We start from the raw sequence: 19606 nt of genomic DNA on the forward strand, positions 1-19606 counted from the left end.
GGAGAGCCGTTGATCGGATGTTGCTGAGTGAAGCCGGAGAGTGCCCCGCCATGCGTCATCGAAGGGCTACACATCGGGCTGTACATCGTGAGTATTTTTCCAACAGTGGAAAATTCAGCGGATGAGTGACTATGGAAGTAGTACGTATTATTTCTGAGTATCTAACTTTGATGTTAATAAGATTGAACAGGACCAGACATGCCCTACGGAATGCTCCCATACATGTCTCCGGCTCCGTGTTTTGTTCGTCGGCGGGGCCCCAAGCTTCGATGCCATTCATCCTGCTTCGGACCCACGATGCCTCTGCCGTGTTTACAATCCGGTTAGTCGTCTTGCTAATCCAATTTTAGCGAATAAACAACAGATCAAACAAATATTGGGATGTATATGATTGGATGTACAGTACAGACTCTACCAAAAGAAATCCACACACAACTTCTATCACTCGAGTCCCACGAGGCCCGGATCGGGCTTGTCCATCTCGTAGAACAACAAATACACCTCGCGCTGCATGCCCAACACGTCCGAAGTCTTGCACTCTTTGATCCTCTCGTCGGAAATGCGCCACCAGCGGTCATTCGGCTTGCGGCGCCGGCGCAGTCGCGAGCCCACCCCCGTAGGCGTGTCCGGGGATGAGCGAGAGATAGTGCGGGCGGTAGACGGGCGCGGGGAGTTGCTCCAGCGGCCATGGTCGGGTGTGGGACTGTTGCTGTCGGAGGCGGGCGACACGGTTCGCTGCGACGCGGAGGAGCGGGAGTGCGTGCTCTGGAAGGACCGGCGCGAGCTGGCCGTGGTGGGTCGCGGTAATGGAGGAGTTAGCTGCGTGGACGGAATTGATGCGCCGGAAAGTGAGGTCGACGAGGTTACGGTTGAGATGCTGCTGCCGCCGCCGCCTTCTTCACCACCACCGCCGCCTGACAGATCGACGTCTGGGACGCTGCGCGGTGCCATCCGTGGACTGGGTGCCTCCGAGGGGTTCGCGCTCGCCGCGCGGCTCTGTGCGTACGAGCTGAACGCCTCGGGGGTGGAGAAGGGCGCGTACAGGTGGTTGCGCCGGAACGACTCGTAGTGGCCGCTGTTATGGCTGCCCTTGTGGCAGACAATAGCCAGGAGCTTGTACCAGGTTTGATTTAAGATCCCGCCCAGCGGAAGCCGCTCGGGAAAGGAGACCTTGGCCGCGTTCTTGGACGAGGAGCTCCGATCGTAGATGGACCGGGACAGGTGGACGGCGATGACCTTGGGGAACGCCGTGATGCGCATATGCCGTGCGATTTTCCGTTTCGGGGCCTGCTCCGATGGTGGCAGCGTGACTCCTTCCAGGGGTCCCTCAGGGTCTGTCTCCAACGCCTCCCGGATCCGCGTGATCTCCCAGTCCAGGTGCTCCTGGGCACTCTTTGTGCGTGCTCGGGATCGCTCCTGGGTTTTGAGTTCCACCGCATGCTGCAGGCGGCATCGGTCACACCGGAAGTCATCTATATACTCGGTCTTGAGCAGGCCGTCAAAGCATGAATTGAGCGTCGCCGAGCTCTTTTGTGGCACTTGGAGCGTCAGATTGACAAAGTTCGTTTGGTTTGGTTTGTACTGGTAGTGGCAGAACTGGCACTCAATCTGCGACTCCAGCTTGCCCTCGAACGGGAATCCGGGCTCTTGATCGATCGCCTTCAATTTGGTATCAATGATCGCGGGCAACCCATTGACAGACCCGTCATCAATGCGCACCTCCACCTCCGCCGGATTGTTTTGACCGTCCACCGCACCTGAACCTGCAGGCGGCTCGACAGGACCGAGCATCCTTTGCCGTGCCCGCGCACCAGCATGATACTCATCGCAGAGCCTCTCCAAGACAATCTGCAAGAACTCCTGCGCATCCTGCTGATTGCGATTGATGCGCGTCCGAAACGCATACTCCAGCGATTGAATGAACGATCGCGCGGTGATAGTCTTCTTGTAGATCGGACGCTCATTCAACCGGTCCAGCATGTCCTTGAGTGCCCGCGTCACGCTTCCCTGTTGTAGCTCCCGCAGTTTGTCCGGCCGCTGACCGCGCTTAAGTTCGTCCGGACTCGGTACAGACTGGTACATCTCCGGTCCATCGAGCTCGCGCCGATGCAGCTCTCGGATGAGATAGATCCGAAGATCTCCCAGTCCGGCCAGAGCCTGCAGCACGGAATTTATGAAGCAGTCATTGGCCAGATTTGACAGGCCCACGATGCTCTTTTTGCGGTTGCTGCTGTTGGATTCGTCTCCATCGATCGTGTAGTTGGGGCTGAACACGTAGAACAGGGCGATTGCGGCGAGTGAGGCCCCCGCAGCGTAAGCGGCGACTGCGCCCGGTTTTTCTTGCATCGGGGTCGCGTTGTGGGAGAGAGGTGGTAGAGAGGGAGGGTGGTGTTACGCCTGCGGTCTCATTGCCCCATCGTCGTGAGGTCGGTCGTTGGGCGGGGTGGCGAAGAACGCGCTGAAAGTGTTTGTCCGTGGAGGGAACAATGGTTCGGTCAAAGTGCCAACCACCGCTCTTCGAGAAACACTGTGGTGGAGGGGCAATGGGGGATCCGGGGTTGGAGAAGCGGGTGTTTGATTTCTTGTGGGGGAAGAGAGAAGAGGGAAGACGGAGAAAGGCGGGAGAAGGCCAAGTAGGTAGTCAAGGTCCTGGCCTACGGAACTCCGATCGCTGATCTCATTTAGGGCCCAACGCTCATGATCCTTCCGGTACATGCATGCCACTGATGATTATTATTGGCCTCTTCCTCGGAATCTTCGGATGCCCGTTCTCCCCCGCAGCGGATGAGAAGATGCTGTGCTGACGGCGGGGTCCGGGGAACATTAGTTATAAAGAGAAGAGACATTTGGCCTCGATCGATCGCGTGCTTCGGTCTTACAGCCGAGTGTCACAGCAGCTGGGGCTACATACACTTCAATAAAATAGACATAGCAGAGTACTGCGTATATATGTATTGTTTCTACTCCCGGGATACATAAACATGCAACTTTTTATATCGGATGTCCGAATAATTCTATCAATGTACCATCAATTCGTCCATGAGTTTACGGCAGGGTAGCCACCTTCTCGTTGAACAGGTCCTCGGCCTGCTTCCAGACCCGCGCATTAGCCCGGTCATTCAACTGAAGCAGACTAGGCAGCAGAGCCTCGCTGAACATCTCCGAGCTCTCCCGCGGGAGGAGAGACGGGAGGTGGTCAATGCTGATCACGCTGAGGGCCGGGCCCTGGGCGCTGGCGGAGAGGGTGACGGGGACAGTGGGCTTGTCGAAGGTGGTGGTGATATCGTAGATAGGGATGGGGTTGTTGGGGTTCGTCGTGTCAGCGCTCACGTCGCAAACAACGGACAGAGTCCGATTCGGAGAGGACAGGCTCTCGACATTGACGAACGGCGGGATCTTGGCGGAGAGGTAGATGCAGTTGATGAAGATGTCGGCCTCCTCGATGATTTCCCGGAAGGGACCACCCTTCGCGGTCTCTGCCATGTCCCACTGTATGATGTTGGACTCGGGAATCCCGGCGTCCTTGGCCAGTTGCACGGCACCCTTGCCACAGCGTCCCAACTGTATAAGATATATCAGTCAAAGACTCTCCCTAGCACCCACTTGGTAGACTTACGGCACCGATAACAAGGACCTTGGGCAGGCGGCCAGCCTGCTTCTTGCCGGCCTCAAGCGACTCCTTGACAGACTGGACTAGAAGGTCTTGGTTGGCATAGGGGACCTCGCCAGGCAAGGGCGCGCCATCGGGGTGAGTCAACTGCCACGCCCAGTTCTTGACCGCCAATGCAGAGCCTATCCGTCAAGTTTTAGTATCGTGCATCTCACCGTCGCTCGGCCGGGTGTACTTACCTGCATAACCAGCCGAGTATCCAAAGGCTAGAAGAGAAATCAGTTAGCCAAGCTAAACTTGCACCTTTGTGCCAATTCACAATTCTTACCAGCCACTCTCCGTCCCTGATCATCGGTCAGGAACTCCAAGTCCAGCAGCGTGCCCTTGCCCCGCGGCCACCGGGCCAGCACCTTCTCCCAACCTCCCTGCTGCTTGTAGCAGTGGGCAAACGAGATGTGGACGTGCTCCAGAGGGAAGTCGTCTTCGGGCAATTCCTTGAGACCGAGAATGTAGGCATCCTTGGGTGCATCGGTGACCCAGGACCCTTCAGCAACGAGAGGCGCACCGACCTATGATACGACGTGGGTTGATAACCGTGGACGTTTGAACGTTTCGTGAGAATGCATACCTTGGCGAATTCCTCGTCTGTATTTTGGTATGGCTCGTTAGCCCATTGCCCAATGCTCAATGCTCAATGCGCCGGTATTCTTAAGTGGCGGTAAGAGAAGAATAAAAACTCACCGTCAAAGATACTTTGCGAAGAGCGCTCGATGGTCACCTGGTATCCGGCATCAATCAGAGCCTTACAGGTCGTAGGCGTCACTGTCCCCGGGCCTTTGGTTAGCAGCCAATTCCTCCTTTCCAACTGATCAGTTTCTTTTTTGCGGGCAAGTGACTCACAGGCAGACCGGGCCTCGGCAGGCTTGGTTTCGGCGCGCAGCCAGATCTTCTGTCCAGACATGATGGGAAGGAGCGAAGTGACAATGATAGCAAATCAGTAAAATATGAATCCAGGAACTTTACACTTGATCGCGAATGACACAGACCGGAGGTACTCGCCCATCGCGGGGCGGATCAACAGTGGTTCCGCTCCGGGCGATCTGACTCATCCGGTTGACTGTTTCCTTTGCGACTTTTATAGTATACAAGGATGATTGGTCCATTGTTACAGTACGCTTTCCTCCACTGTAAAGCGGCACAGTACTTGCCTGAAACTCGGCAGAAGTGGCTGATACGGCCTGGTCATTCAGGCGCCATGAGCCCGAAGCGGTTAGCTTTTCTCTTCTAGTTGAGAGTGCCGCTAGGCCAAAATTGGCGATGCACTGCTGGTCCACTGGGCGTGTCAAAAGTCATATGGCGGTAGGTCACACAGAAGACGTCCTACATTTTCCTTTCAACAACTCTTGAACTCTCTCTTAAAGCACTTCCATTTCTTGACGCCCGTCTTTTTCACCCTCCCTGCATTATTGGGGATGGACCTATTTCTCTCCTATATTGGTAGTCGCCCAACAATTCCCTAGGCTGAGCGAAAAACATCATTCTCTTAACCGTGTTGAGCTATCTGCCCATCGCTGGAGGACTAAGGTCCTGTAGATGAGGACCGCTCAGATCTGAGGTTAACGCGGAGCTTACATTCTTCCGTTCCTGCTGGACCAGGCTTGGCATTTTTAGAGGTCAGTCCATGCTCAGTTGACCTTCTTCTTGCTCTACTCAGTCCTGTCACTGTTTCCTCTCCTCTCCTCCCTCTTGAGCTCACCGCCTCCTTGGACTTTATTGTAACGAACTTTCGATTCCGTCCTGACTCTGGCTTGTGGAACAGCAATTATGGGCGACGCAACCCTTCCACCAACCCTTTCCCTCTTGGATGCCGAAGCAGCACAATGGAACAAAGATCTTATGCTGAAATTTAAAGCCGAATTAGAAAGAAATCCATCGGCCGATCTGATGTCAATGTTCTCCGACTCATATCATCGTGCACATTGGAACTCTCAATGTCACCAGCTCTCTCATGCTGCATCGATCAATCTTGACACCTTGTATGAGCTCCGTGATAGACTCGGAAATGAACCGGAGGTCAATTTGCTATCTGTGTTTCCCAAAAATTATAATCGCAGGATTACAATGGCAACTGGGCCGAAGGTTTTGCCACATGCTGAGAAAGATATCGCTGCAAAGCAGGGCCCTGAGTTTCGTACCCGTCTTGACCTTGCTGAGAGCGCTACGGTGGTCTTTCCACTCTCTGAGAAGGTGGCTGGCCTACTTGCACAATATTCGAGAGGATCTTCCAATGACAAGCTGAGTGATAACGACGAACCCTGTGATACAATCAACGACGAACCGAATGGTGTACCTAGTGACGAGCCGAATGATACAGAGAAAGCTCTGATTGCGTCTTTGAAGCAACTTCTTTGGAACTCGCCAAAGCTATGGGAGAACCCCGTTAGAGGCGTCGTGGTTAAGTGTAGCGAGGAGATTGTTGCCAAAGTCATTCTAGGAGATCAGGATTACACGGAGTACACGAGCATGGAATTCCTCGCCGAATGGGCGCCTGATATTCCTGTGCCAAAAGCACATGGCTTGATCGCGTTTGGCCCTTTTCGCGTTATCTTCATGTCCTACATTCCGGATATAACATTGGCTAAAGTATGGCCTAGCCTATCCCACAAGGGGAAGCTATTTATCCAAGAGCAACTAGAAGAGATATTCCGCCTATTAAGGTCTATTCGACAATATGATGGAAAGGCGCTTGGCGGAGTATGCGGAGAAGGGGCTAAGGAGCTTCGCGTTGATGAATGCGCCCTATTCAAAGGCATTACTACAGCGACCGAATTCAGCGACTTGCAATTTTCGGCCCGCCACCATGGCAGCAATACATACGTTAGCCTACTTCGCTCCCTTCTAGAGGATGATTTGACACATGGATCCGTTTTCACGCATGGTGATGTTAGGGCTGCCAATGTCATGGTAAAACAGGATCCTTGCGACAACAACTACTATATTATTACTGGAATCATCGACTGGGAGGACAGCGGCTTTTATCCCGCGTACTACGAATGCACTGCCCTAACACGCACATTGAGCCTGACAAAGGAGGACGACTGGTATCTCTACTTGCCACAGAGCATCTCGCCGTCAAATTTTCCGATCCGTTGGCTAGTTGATCGACTTTGGGGGATTCATATCAGAACCACATAGAGAGACCGAGGAAGAGAGATCACCATCACTATTTGGAACTCCTTGGTAGAGGCTGTCATCCAACCGTTCGGAGCTAGCAATTTGAGTTGCACTTCTGATCACATCCAACAGATAGTGTCACCAGGCGCCTCTATACTGCAATATTCGAGATCAGGTATCTCTAACTAGTTCGTCAGCCCACCCAGACACTGTGCCCCGCATGGCCAACATAGTCCTACACCTAAGTCAAATCCAAGGAGACAAGAGGCCCGGCCCATTTGGTGGCAGCAAACCACAGGGATATATATGGGGCGATTATGGCGCGAACACCGAATTCTACTCAATCGAAGAACTGAATACCTATATGAACAAGCACCTGGAGATACGCAACGACTCCATCGACCTAACCCGCTATCCTCTCATGTTATGCCGTCTAAATCTTTGTCGCAGGGACACGATCCTGAAGGAGGACGATATTTCTCTCTATCTTGTACACTGGGACTTTGCGGGCCTCTATCCCCGCTTCTTCGAGATCGCAATGGTTGTGTGTGGTTCCATACGATGCAGCTTTGGAGCCGCTATTCATGAAAGAGTTAGAGAAAGTCATGGATTTCACCGATGCAGAAAGACAACTGATCAAGCCGATTCGCTGTGTTCGCGCTGCAAATGTGAGATGGACATTGTAAGAAAATTATCCTTAGCCCCTGTTCTGGCTTGGCTAATCGAATGACACAGTGGTAAAGTGGCGTCGTTCGATTATGAGGCGTTCAACAAAGGGCCTCAGGAAGGGGGTGAGCTAAAAGAAACCGGTGCAGGTCTACAAATCCACATATCACTGCGGTAGATGATATTTAATTCGATCGCTCCGCTCGTTTTACAATACAACACTCGCTTCATCTGACATGTGCTCTACGGGTTCACATCAGTGGCGCAGACTAAACTGATTTGGCCAACAATAGCGTCAAAAGAATAACTCCGGACGACACAATTTTGCATTAATTGGCGAAGAAGAGGTCTAAAAGCGTCGAAGGCTTCCGAAGTCATAGGCGTTTCGACAAGCACTTCGTTTTCTCTTGGCTAGTAAAAGAGTTTTGTCAGTTCGCTCCTTTGCAGAAATATCCATGTAATGAGGCAATTTCTGGTGGTTTCGTACCTCAAGAAGACCGCCTGATGGAATGATCTCTGCATTTTCCGTCGACATGCTATTTATGCAGCCACGGACAATCACCAGTTTTAAGTTCTAGAAGCAGACACCATGAGCATCAACACACTGTAAGAATAAGCACTGGTTAACGTACTCCAGCTAGGTAAGGTGGTCAGAAAGCAGTTGGGGCTGGCTTCTTCTAAGAAATATTAGGATGACGGGCAATGGTGAGGGGAAATCAGGAAAGAAAAGCAACCGTGACTAGTGGAAGGATAGAAAGATTAGTTACATAATGTCATCCGCACGCGACTGGACGCCCGAGAATACCATAGCAAATGCAATACCCTATCTCACTATCTTCGGAATATTCGGGGTAGTTGATTCTAGCCGCCTTTAGGCACCTAAGCCGCTAATCTATTACTTAAACTCAAGAGTGACCATAGTAAAGGAACATCTCTGAATCACCATTTTTGACCCTCTCAATGTGCAGATTTTATTGTAATTACTGGTATTCACTGTTTGATTCGCCACTAGTGTTGAAGCATAATCGGAAATATTGAGACTAATAAAAGTCTTATTCTACATTTTGCAGATATAAATGTACAATCATAAATCAAAATGGAACACAATAACCCTGCAAGATCCGCCAGCCTACGCCGGAGCGATGATCTCCGTCGGAGCGAAATAGCGATATTCCATTTTCTCTCCCGCAATATTCAAAGAAATCTTCCACTCTATTGTGTGGCTATGCTGGATGTTGTATGTCGTGAAATCGGGGTAAACTTGTGACAGGCCTTTCCAATACGGATTAAGCCTCCGGTTTTCGGTTCGGAGGCCCTTTGGATCAAGCGTTAGCTGGAACATATTGCCGATCTGGACCGGCTCATTTCCCTTCCCTGTGGTGATAATAAGGGGAGATTCCAATTCCGTGAAGGCGCGTTGCAGGTTCAGATTGGTCTGTTGCTCGTAGTCGTGGGCGCGTGGAGAGTCCAGGAGCTTGGTCGATGCAAGACAATGGGTTTTGCTTATGAGGATGGCTTGGATTTCCATGACCCGAATCCTTTGCGTGACATCTTTGATGCTGTCACTGGTTCCTTCGCGGTCAGGCACGACCTCTAGTTGGAGGGCAATTGGATTTGGACTGCCTAGTTGAATAGCCGCAGGGACCGTGAGGTGGACGGTGCAATTAAAGCTAGGCAGTTTTGAAGAATAGAAGAATTTCTGCGCACGCTGCTTGACCGACAACTCTGCATCTTCCATTCCTGGGAGCAGTCGCTGGCTGGTGACACGCCTTGAAAATCTGACCTTTAACGTCTTTGGCACGGTGAGTTGGCTGCTCTCCGGTGCTGGGTATCGTACAAGAATTGGACAAATGGCTTCATGAGAATGCTCATGCCCACCGAAGACATATCGAAATTGAGCTCTGAGGTAGTACTCAACGTAACAAGTCGACGCAGTACCATAAACATGGTCTCCAGAATAAAAGGATCCTGGCAAGATGTGGTAAGCTGGATGGCCTGTGTCCAGCGGAAAGAAGCTGCCATGAACTTTTCCGCGTACCTCTATAGGCTTAGGCTTGTATGGGATATCCACAGAGATTGGCCAGGTAAGCGGCGATTTGGCAAACAAATCTCCTTCATTTTCCAGATTTAAAGACCCCTTGAAGATGACAGATTCAAAGTTCAGAAACTGCCAGCTATCGCGACGAATCTTCCTCAAATTCCCAGCCGCATGAATGACTTTAACCTTCACACGGCCTGTGAATGAGAGCGCTATGACCGCCTCAGGTGTGACAATTGGCGATTGGCGCAGTAAGTTGCCGATGATGGTATCGCCGGGTGCATAGGTCCACCCCTCTGGCGCCGCGAGGTCGAATTTGAAGTGATAATTCCCGAGGGGTGAGTGATGAGGCATAATGACTGGATGCGAGTCAACGACGTCTATCGACCGAAATATACTGCTATGCCAAAACCCCAAAGGCAAGGTTTCGACTTTAAAAGGCAATTTTCACAGTTGACAATATCATGAAGAAAATCTGAGTCTTATTAACAATGAAGCCGAGAGAGGGGCCGTTGGGGGCCAGATCTGCACCGTTCTCTGGAGCTGAACGCCTGCCCCGCAAGTTGACGAAAATGGACAACTGCGACTATTCTCTGTACGCAAGGGTTATTTGATTTCTCAATTTTGGTCACTAGTATATATCTTTTCCCTAGTGGGAGATAAAACACAGATATACGGTATCAGCATCTTGTACTATGGCCACCTTAACTGGGCGATGCACAGCTACCCGCCACCGCAAGATTCTTGTGGCTTGTATCTAACCGCAGCGCTAGACAATGCAGCCCGGCAGAATCAATCGCGAAGGTAAGTAGGCCCTGTGCCCTTGAATCAATACTAACTCTTTGTGCAATAGTCTATCGCTGGCGCGGCCATTCCACGGCCACTCCGCCCTGGGTGCTCCCCCTGTAAACGAAGAATCCATGGTGACCTCGTAAGTCATTGGCTATTCGGTTACACATCATGAGACTGATGAGATATCGTGCCGAGGTGGACAATATGGATTGAGGTAATTATATGAAAGTTGTATACAATTTGATGAACAGCTGACGAGTTCATCGTTACCAGACTGGTTTTTGAGTGTCCGGACCTCTCGATTCCTCAATACTAATATCACTTCTGAGCGACCGAGTATCCAGAATGCCCGTCAAGTACCGTTGGTGCGGCTGCGAGTCCGGCTGCCAATCCCATCGCTTGGAATGGCCTTTTTCAACGCGTCCTTGATCTTTTCCTTCTTAGGCCGACTGGCTTTCTTAGGCGGCCCATGATTCTCGCCGCTTGTGGATGCTGCAGGCGCTGGTATGCCTGTCACGGATTGGTCGGAGTCCGCTGTTTCGATCTTCTGCTTTTTAACTTCGGGCTCTTCTGGCTTTTCCGCGGGGGGATTGTCTGTCCCGGATGTAGGGACAGGGGCTGCAGAGCCTGACTCAAGAGCACGTTTCTCGCCCGTAGATGCCTTTTCTTTCTTTGCCTCCGCTGCATCTGGAGTCTTCGTAGTCGAGGGCGCAGTAGCCTCTCCGCTAGGCTCGAGTGATCCGGGGGGAGGTGTTGCAATGCCTGGTATAGATCCGGGAGGCTGTGTCATGGGGAGAAAGGAAGCTCCACCTTCAACAGGCTCAGGGGTCGTTGGACGTCGGACGAGTGTCGCACCATCATTGGGCTCGTCGGCAGATAGGGGGCCACTGTCTGTCTGGGTGGTGTTCAATGGCCCACGGACCGAATGAGAGTGCTCGTTGGGCACCTGAGAGATTTCTGCGAATCACTTCATCAGCGGTGCAAGCGATTCTGATGGGAGACCCAACATACCAGACGCCGGGAAAGGCGATTTCATGCGACTGGATTCGGTCATGGCGGGGATGATGATGATGATGTCAGAAGAGATGGGAACGTGCCTTGTGGGTAGATGAGTCGCAGAGTGAAGATAATGGTTGCAGCTGAATGTGGAAGCGAGAAGCTAGGCTGGAGGGAAGTGGCGAGGTTGGCGTGGAGTACGGTGGGCAGGCGCAACCATTGACCTCGTTGGCTCCATCTGCGGATTTCTCGTCGCACAAGAACACAGTCACAACCCATGAAAGCCTCGATCGCTTATGGTTGCTTCTAAGCGGCGGTCACCAATGACATCAGACACTCGGGCCGGAGTATGTAAGCGTCCCACTATATGAGTGGAGCCGAGGGTAATTCATGTCAGACTCATACCCAGGCGGTTTAGAAGAGATGTCTGTTCAGGCGACGCGTGGTATTGGGGACCGTCGGAGGTATCTGAAATCATCTTGTCCGGGAGGAATGATTGAAGGTGATGTGCCACGAATGTCGCATCTTTAATCTTCGCACGATCAATCAAGACTTGAACAGCCTTGAAGCCGGTGTCCAGAAACGCTACGCGCCGAGAATTTCTCCAGAATGGGGTTTTGTTGTAATCCAGACTTCGCACATAGCGGATGAACGGTTGCGGATCTGGTTGCGTAGGATGACCGAGTGCCATTCTCGCTGATAATAAGGAACCAGGAGTCAGGGTGGAGATGGCATCTTGAAATTCGTCGTAGATGAATGCTGGGATTTTTTCTGCCGAGGCTGTCTGCTGCTCAGCGATTTGGCCCAGGTGCGCGCCACTGCTGATCAGTGTTTTTCTCGTGATGGGGTCGGAAACGGAAGAGTGCATCTGGCACACTTGCACGTAGTATCTTAGGGCCGAGCTCAATCCGTGTCCATACTGTCTCTCTGCTTTCATCCAGTGTAGGAGGAGGAAATTGAAGGCCTGGTGCGCGGCCTCCGGCTTGATGGAACCGTGGCCGCCGCCCAAGTCCTGCACCAGGAGCATTCTCAGCCATTCCATGATGTTCCCATGAAGCCCCTCTACAACCATAAATTTGGTCAACGGTGAGGTGCAGTTTCCGGTCCGGAGAAGCACCTTCTTATCTTGCAAGGACGACGCCGAAAACCAGTCCACCACTTTCGAGCCCGCCCGGGATGTCTTCATGGCCGATTTCACATCCTCGGTGACGTTGGTTTCGGTACCTCCATGGGCCAGACGCAGCTGCGACTCCAAACATTGGCAAATATCCTCGACTGTGACTAGACCAAAGGCGACCAGCTCGTCGAACACCACCATCGGTTGTTCGGCTAGCCGTCGCTGCTGGGTCTCGCGGATCCCGGTGGGCTGCGACGGCACAATCCGGAAGAGGGGGTTTTCGAGAATGTTTCGAAGATGCTGGCTGGTCGCGTGGGCCGACGATTCGGCATTATTGGGAGGGGTTTGATCGTCATTGTGCTCGCGGGTGGAATCCGACGCTGGGTATGCCCGATCAAGTTGGCGACGGAACGAGGATGTGAGGGCGCTGAGCAATTGTTGGGACTCGCGCGGCGTGCGAGGCAGTGGCTGATGGATCTTGGGCCACCCCTTGAACTGGAACACGGAGGTCCCTCTCATGTTGATGATGAGTCGGTGAGCGCCAGCAGCGGTGACTGATGATGCATCGAATGCGAGTCTGGGACGATCTGCCGGAGACGATCGGGCGGTGAGGGAAGGAACAAAGATTCGGCAACGAGGCGCACAAGGGAGGGCTGGGGTCCGTGGTGGTGATTGGGAAGAGTGCTGGCAGGAAGCGATCGAGTCATGGATCACGGGAGTAGTTGAGATGAGCGCAGAGCAGAGTTACTAGTTGATCCCCCAGGACATCCGTAAGGCGATGTAGGGATGCTGCACCAATGGGCGCCACTCGCTAAGAACGGGCAGAGCGCCAAGGGAAGAGCAACACAGCTTGCCGTTCCCTTTCTCTTCCTTCTTCCCTTCCCTTCCCTCTTTCTCTCCCCCCAACTCCAACAAAACAATCCCATCCATTCTCCCATCCATCCTTTTCTCTTTACCTTTTTCCTTGCCTGTGTTCTGGCTTCGATTTTGGCCCTTGTGCCTGTGGTCCCGGTGCTAATCCTCTTTTGCGAGGGTGCATCGAACTCCTGCCTCTCCACCAATCTGAAATTCCCGCCTTCAAACCCTGTCCTCCCTTCCATCCAACTCTATCGCGACCAGATCCTGATCGCTCGATTCCTCCCTCACATCTTCCAATTTTTACACCATGTCTGAAGTACAGAGTCGACCCCCCGCCTCGCGTGGCAGGGTATCTGCCCGCGGTGGTCGCGGTGGTTTCAGCTCCAGAGGTGGCCGTGGTGGCAGCAGCAGATCCGCAAACGCGGACAGCTCAGACGCCCCATTCGAAGAAGGAGAGATCGGTCAAATGAAGAAGAAATACTCGGATACTCTGCCCATGCTCAAGGAGCTATTCCCTGACTGGAAAGATGAAGATCTCGTCTTCGCATTGGAGGACTCAAACGGCGAGCTCGAAGAAGCGATCGAGCGCATTACCGAAGGTCGAACACCCTTACCCTCGCGCGACACCCCATTTATCAACTCCAAGGATTTGCGCTGACTCAATCACAGGTAATGTATCGCAGTGGGGAGAGGTCAAGAAGAAGACCACAGAACGGGCTCGTCCCAAGGCCAAAGAGGTCCAGAGCACCCCGACCGAGACGACTGCCGCTTCCGCCCGTGGAGGTCGTGGTCGCGGCGGTCTCGAGGCCCGTGGTGGACGCGGCGCCCGCGGAGACCGTGGTCGTGGCGGTCGCGGCGGCCGGGCAGGAGCTCACACGAACGGGACTCGTACGGATAAGCCGGTTGCTACACTGGTCAGTGCTGTAGAGCCCGCAGCGCCCGTCGCAACTGAAAGCGCTACTACAATGGCATGGGGAGAACCCGAAGTGGAGCCGGTAACTGCAGAGTCGGAACCCAAAAGCAGCGTGATCCCGGAGGGCACAAAGAAGGGATGGGCGAGTCTGTTCGCCAAGCCTGCAACTGCTCCTCCGCAAAAGAAGCCTCCGACCGCAGCACCCGCTCAGCAGAAGAAGGCGCCTGAACCGGTGCCCGTTCCCGTTGCCGCCGCTGAGAAGACCCCGGTTTCGAAGTCCTCCCAAGTCGCTGCCCCCGCCGTCCCGATGACAAGCGTGCATCCTCCCATCGATGACTTGACGGAGACAAACCTCGGGCAACTTCCTGATGTATCCGCTCCCGCCCCGACTGCGACTGCAGCCAGCACAATCGGTAGCGGCATTGACCCTGCTTTGGTCGCGTCGGGTGCTACGCCTTCCCGGGTGTCGTCATCTGGCTACCCGCCCAATGCATTCAAGCAGAGTGGTCGTGTGCCCGGCTTCCAGCGTCGCGTGATGGAGCAGCAGCAGGCTGTGGTCATGCCTGGCAACCATGCCGTGGACCGTGCCGCGGTGCAGTTCGGTAGCATGGGACTCAACGGTGACGCGGTCGATATTGATGATAATCGCGAACAGGCCGAGACCCGCGCTCAGCCTCCGCAGCACTCGCCCGTTGCCCCGCGGGCTGCTCTCCCTCCTTCGACTCAGGTACCGGGAGAGGCTGCTGGAGTTGCGCGTCCTGCCCCCGGCCTTCCACCAGTACCCCAGGGCTCTGCCGGCGAGGCCGCTTTTGCCGACTTTTCTCGCTACTCCGAACCACAGAAGCCCTTCGATCCTTTCAGCCAGCAGGTGAGCCAGCCCCAGCCACAGATTCAAGAGCCCTTCGCCAACCAGGCCCCCGTTCAGCCGACTGCCACAACAGGCAGCGAGTATTCTCCTTTCTATGCTGCCGACCAGCAGCGTTTCCCTTACAACTACTATGGTAGCTACGGCCAGTCCCAGGATGCCAGCGTGGGCCCTCGCGCCGCCCCTGGATTCGGTGTTTCCGGCGCCGAAGCTCAGCCTGGAATCCCCACCACGCAGCCTCCTAGTCGGTACGGCCCTGTGGATGCGACCAACAGCGGTCACAACACCCCGAACCCGACCTTGCCTGCCGCCACACAGACTCCGACTGCCCAGCACATGCCGGGACAGACTGGTGCCCACGCTTACGGCTACGGCTATCCTTACTATTCCAACCCTCACTATGCTTCGTATATGAACCAGATGACGCAGCATCAGCAGCAGCAGCAGCAGTATGGCCGGGGCCGTCCGATGTATGATGATGCTCGTCGGTATGACGAACAACAGCAGCAACACTACATGCAGCAACACAACACGCAGTACGGTTATGGCAGCCAGTACGGTCCGTACGGCGGCAAGGGAGGCATGTATGGTCAGCCACATGGCGGCTTCTCGTACGATCAGTCGTCTTCCCCGGCGAACGCCAGCAGCTTCAACCAGTCTGTGCCTGGTCGCGACTCGGTCTACGGCCGTACCGGCTCCGCGCAGCCGTCTGATAGCCAGCCGTCTGCGTCGGGTGCCAATGCATTCGGCTCCGGCATGACTGATGTCTTTGGACGCGCCCAATCGGGTTTCGGTCAGAACCCACCTATCGCTCAGCAGCCCCCGGTGACTTCGGAGGAGGCCAAGGGCTTTGAAGCTCCCAAGGCTGGTGGCCCTAGCCCCTCCCTTGCCCAGGCCAACCGTCCCGGCTCTGCAACCAACAGCGTCCCTGGACAGCCGCAAGGGCAGACCGGCCTGCCCCCGCTGCAGGGCCAGCAGGCCTTCGGCAGTTATCCCCACCTGAACCCGCAGTACGGCGGACTCGGCGGACTTGGCGCCCAAGGCGGGGCGGCAGCCACGCAGAGCCACCACCAGGCCTCTGGCTACGGCAACTATGGCGCTGGATTCGGGAACTACTACGGCGGCAACTCTGGCCGCGGTGGCTGGGGCGGCAACTACGGCCACTAAACAAAACCTTGTTTACTTCCCTCCGACCAAACAAATATGGCGTTGCATTTGCGAGTGATTTGAAAGGGCGGGTTTCCTGTCACCAACCGGACAGACAGAGCCCGAGAAAAAGAATTTCTCTTCCATCTTTCTTTCCTCAACATCTGTGTAATCTCTACTCTCTTCTGGGAAATTGGCTGGGTTTTGTCTTTGGGAAATTATCTCTGTGTCTGTGTTCTTGTTCGCTTGCCATGTTGCTTTCATTATTGCTCCTACTGCTCTCCCGCTGATGCGGTCTGTATTAAATCCACCCATTCTCTCTCGCTAGGTTCCTCGCTACCTAGCTCGGCCACGGTGTCAAAATTCGGGATTGTGTCATTTGCCGCGAAAGACGGGTTGTTTTTGTTTTGTTGTTTACTTCATTTCTCTCTTTGTGTTTCTCTTTTTTTTTATTTTTCTTTTTTTTTTCCCTCTCCTCTTTTCCCCCAACATGTGCAGTATCGATCGATGATGATGACGATGGATGGTTTGCTGAGTCTGGTAGAGGATTGATTTCTGCCCGACGCGCTTGCCGAGTGTGCAGGGTTTGCCAAAAGTGTGATGAGTTATGGGCTTCTTCTACTTTCCTTGTAAATCCTCTCGTATCCACAGTTGTAAGCTGTCTTCGTAGGATCGTCGCTGGCGCGTGCCCATTTACCAGATTGGGCTAACGGGCGATGCCAATGATCTGGTCAGCTAAGCATGTATACCTTGGTTTCTTTTGGACTCGACTTGTTCCGAACTAGCTCAGGACTTGATAAGTATGAAATAGCATAGAAGCTCCGATGTGATTTTTACAAACACCATGGACATGAGGCTCGTCCAAGTTAATTGGCTACCCAGGTGATGATATATATTTCTCTGATGAGAAGAGCTATTGCTTCACTTAGCTGAAGTAGATACAATGTACCTCAAGTCTAGTAGTAAATACCCAAAGAAACACCCCCAGCAACACCGACAGCCACAAGACGTAATGTAACAATGGCATATGATTAGATGCGCAAGACAAGCTGCTCGGTTTTCACCGGCAGAGAAGAAGTTAGTCAAGAGGCCAGGCCTCTCCTAAGACTTAACACAAGAAAAAAAAACAAATAAACTATATACATTCGAAATGTGCGACTTCGTACACGCGGCACAAGACATGAAACAAAAAAAGCCAATTCTATGCCAGCAAGCAGATACTGATTCGTGGACGGGTTAGATTGAGGGACCGGAAACATTCGAGTCATCCTGTCGATCATCTCTTAAGCCGGATAGCGTAAGTGAAAGCTGGTTTCCATGAAACGAAACGTAGCATCACTCTCACTCCGTGATGCCCAGACCCTCGCCACCGGTTTTGTGGTAGGGCGGGCGGGCACCCTCGGCCTTTTTGGCATCAAAGCGCCAGATACCAGCGGTCTTCTCACTATCGAGAGAGAGATCGATAGAGTGGGCCAGACGCAAGAACTCGGGATCAGCGTCTTTCTCCTCGGTGTGAGTGAAGAAGCGGCGCTCCCACTCGCGGCCCTCGGCCTTTTCGATGCGGCGCAGCTCGCGCTGGCCATTCTCGATGCGCGACTTGGCAAGGGACACGGAGTCCATGTCGCCCTTTTGGATCCCGGCTGCCACATCGCTCCATGCACGGCGGCTCTCGTACAGATCTTGTTCCTCCAGCGGGGCCAGGGTAAGCGGGGTGACCGCGGACTCCTTGATGGAGAACCTGTCGATAACGTCCTTGGTGCGGGCGTCCTTGATGGTGAACGAGTCGGACCACTGGCCGTCGACGGTGTACAGCGGCTTCTTCTCGCCCTCGCTCGCCTTGAACAGGCTTGCGTTGAAAGTGTTCTTCTTGCCGCTCAGCCATCCCTTGCCCGAGTAGTCGATTTTCGCGACGTAGCCAGTGCTGCTGACAATCTTTGTTGTCTTTTCCAGCTCCACGAAGGGGGTGCCGTAGACGAGCGATTCGATGTGCAGGCTCGGGAGCGTGATCACGTACTTCTCCTTCTCGTCGGATCCGGGTGGAGTGAGCGTGAGGAGGGCGTGTCCGATCTGCTTGATTTGGATCGTGGTGGAGAAGGATGCCTTCTGGGCGTTGTATCCTTGTAGCTGCATTTATCAGGGACTCGTCAGTGACCGTTATTTAAACAATTATCCCGGAGATACACTCACCTCAACCCCATGTTTCTCATTGCGGATCGCATATGCCGTAGCTGGGGGGTGGTGGCTGTTGACACACACCAATGAGTACTTCCCTTAGACGGTCGCGAGAGGCTGCTTACCTGACTTGCTCACTGATCAAAGAGGTCTCGCCCACGTCCGGACCGCCCTCCCACTTGCCGATATACAACTCACCCAGAAATGGGTTCAGTGGCTTCTTCTCGCTCCCGAGCTTCTCGCTACGGCTGCAGTATTGCTGGTGCAGGGTGCTGAGGAACCACTTGAGGACCAGCAGTGCCCGCTTTGCGGGATCCGACTCCTTGGCCGGGGCGACGAAGATACCGGGGTGTTCGGCCCAGTAGGCAGAGTACTCGGTGAGTGAGGTAGTAGAGAGGATGAAAGGCGGAGCGGTCAGCGAGGAGAGATCTCCGTTGAAGGAGGCGATGGACTAGACAGTCGTCAGTGATTGTTCCGCCCGTCCAACCACGGCGGGTTGGTTAGATGGTTGCCTACCTTGAGGAAACTCGTCCAGGAGCCCTTACTGTGGGCGGGCACGCCAGCACCAGCTTCCTTTTTGGACATTTTCTTTTATTTTCGGTTGATGTTCCGCGCAGGTTGTGGAGAAGGAGAAGTGACCGAATGTATAGTTGGTTGGTTGGTGGTGGTGATGATGGTGGGGAAGAGACGAGTTTGTTGGCGGTCAAAAGGCATAACGTCATAGGCGTCAGGGGCACGATCATCTACTGGCACACCTATTCTTACCACCATCACGTCTATATTGACAACATCCCCATACTGGAGCCAAATGAAGGACCCTACTTGGCATATCCACGGTGCCTGATATGCCTCAGACTGGGCTATCTGTCTGCTCGACAGTGGATCGGACCTGGCCATGGGTCGGCGTATTTCAGCCCCTACGGGCCAGGAGTCCTGCGCGCCATCATTTGACACCTGTCAGAGTATTCATGCTCTGATCGAATAAGGAGACCTGCTCACTTGCAGAAGTAGTATGTCTCTTGTTCTCTTAACATCCTCTCCACAGTTCAACATTTAGTCCTAAATGCGCGGAAAAATGGCGCTAATGGGCCCGGATTCTTTTCCGAGTTCCCTGGTTCCCATTCGGCTGTGGCAACGCTCGTTCACGCTGTTCATTGGGCCTGGTTGCGCCTAAATCGGGGCACGATGGATCCTAGCAGACGATAGCAGATGCTCCGGCTGGAGGCATTTCTCCGAACGCTGAGATTTCGCTGTACTGC

At 53.7% G+C, this 19606-nt stretch overlaps 8 protein-coding genes across 8 annotated transcripts; 2 read left to right on the forward strand and 6 right to left on the reverse strand.

The window, feature by feature from the left end:
* Positions 1-441: 441 nt before the first annotated feature.
* PFLUO_LOCUS6777 (ubiquitin-specific protease) lies at positions 442-2346 on the reverse strand (the record flags this gene model as incomplete). The annotated part of the gene is made up of 1 exon (XM_073784353.1): positions 442-2346. One exon carries the CDS (start codon positions 2344-2346, stop codon positions 442-444), a length of 1905 nt encoding a protein of 634 aa, XP_073640817.1.
* A 699-nt stretch (positions 2347-3045) lies between these two features.
* PFLUO_LOCUS6778 (Saccharopine dehydrogenase) lies at positions 3046-4571 on the reverse strand (the record flags this gene model as incomplete). The annotated part of the gene is made up of 7 exons (XM_073784354.1): positions 3046-3561; positions 3617-3792; positions 3850-3876; positions 3939-4179; positions 4239-4255; positions 4352-4432; positions 4511-4571. 7 exons carry the CDS (start codon positions 4569-4571, stop codon positions 3046-3048), a joined length of 1119 nt encoding a protein of 372 aa, XP_073640818.1.
* Positions 4572-5731: 1160 nt separating this feature from the next.
* Positions 5732-6805, forward strand: PFLUO_LOCUS6779 (uncharacterized protein; the record flags this gene model as incomplete). Its single annotated transcript, XM_073784356.1, has 1 exon — positions 5732-6805. One exon carries the CDS (start codon positions 5732-5734, stop codon positions 6803-6805), a length of 1074 nt encoding a protein of 357 aa, XP_073640819.1.
* Positions 6806-8579: 1774 nt separating this feature from the next.
* Positions 8580-9842, reverse strand: PFLUO_LOCUS6780 (uncharacterized protein; the record flags this gene model as incomplete). The annotated part of the gene is made up of 3 exons (XM_073784357.1): positions 8580-9219; positions 9288-9445; positions 9489-9842. The coding sequence occupies 3 exons, from the start codon at positions 9840-9842 to the stop codon at positions 8580-8582; spliced, it is 1152 nt and encodes a 383-aa protein (XP_073640820.1).
* A 790-nt stretch (positions 9843-10632) lies between these two features.
* PFLUO_LOCUS6781 (Saccharopine dehydrogenase) lies at positions 10633-11334 on the reverse strand (the record flags this gene model as incomplete). Its single annotated transcript, XM_073784358.1, has 2 exons — positions 10633-11237; positions 11292-11334. 2 exons carry the CDS (start codon positions 11332-11334, stop codon positions 10633-10635), a joined length of 648 nt encoding a protein of 215 aa, XP_073640821.1.
* Positions 11335-11664: 330 nt separating this feature from the next.
* PFLUO_LOCUS6782 (uncharacterized protein) lies at positions 11665-12912 on the reverse strand (the record flags this gene model as incomplete). The annotated part of the gene is made up of 1 exon (XM_073784359.1): positions 11665-12912. The coding sequence occupies one exon, from the start codon at positions 12910-12912 to the stop codon at positions 11665-11667; it is 1248 nt and encodes a 415-aa protein (XP_073640822.1).
* Positions 12913-13558: 646 nt separating this feature from the next.
* PFLUO_LOCUS6783 (RNAPII degradation factor) lies at positions 13559-16196 on the forward strand (the record flags this gene model as incomplete). Its single annotated transcript, XM_073784360.1, has 2 exons — positions 13559-13850; positions 13921-16196. The coding sequence occupies 2 exons, from the start codon at positions 13559-13561 to the stop codon at positions 16194-16196; spliced, it is 2568 nt and encodes an 855-aa protein (XP_073640823.1).
* Positions 16197-17516: 1320 nt separating this feature from the next.
* Positions 17517-18932, reverse strand: PFLUO_LOCUS6784 (Oxysterol-binding protein 4; the record flags this gene model as incomplete). Its single annotated transcript, XM_073784361.1, has 4 exons — positions 17517-18299; positions 18363-18417; positions 18473-18798; positions 18864-18932. 4 exons carry the CDS (start codon positions 18930-18932, stop codon positions 17517-17519), a joined length of 1233 nt encoding a protein of 410 aa, XP_073640824.1.
* Between the last annotated feature and the right edge of the window lie 674 nt (positions 18933-19606).

Source organism: Penicillium psychrofluorescens (genome assembly GCF_964197705.1).
Source record: "Penicillium psychrofluorescens genome assembly, chromosome: 4".
In the NCBI taxonomy this organism is placed as follows: domain Eukaryota; kingdom Fungi; phylum Ascomycota; class Eurotiomycetes; order Eurotiales; family Aspergillaceae; genus Penicillium; species Penicillium psychrofluorescens.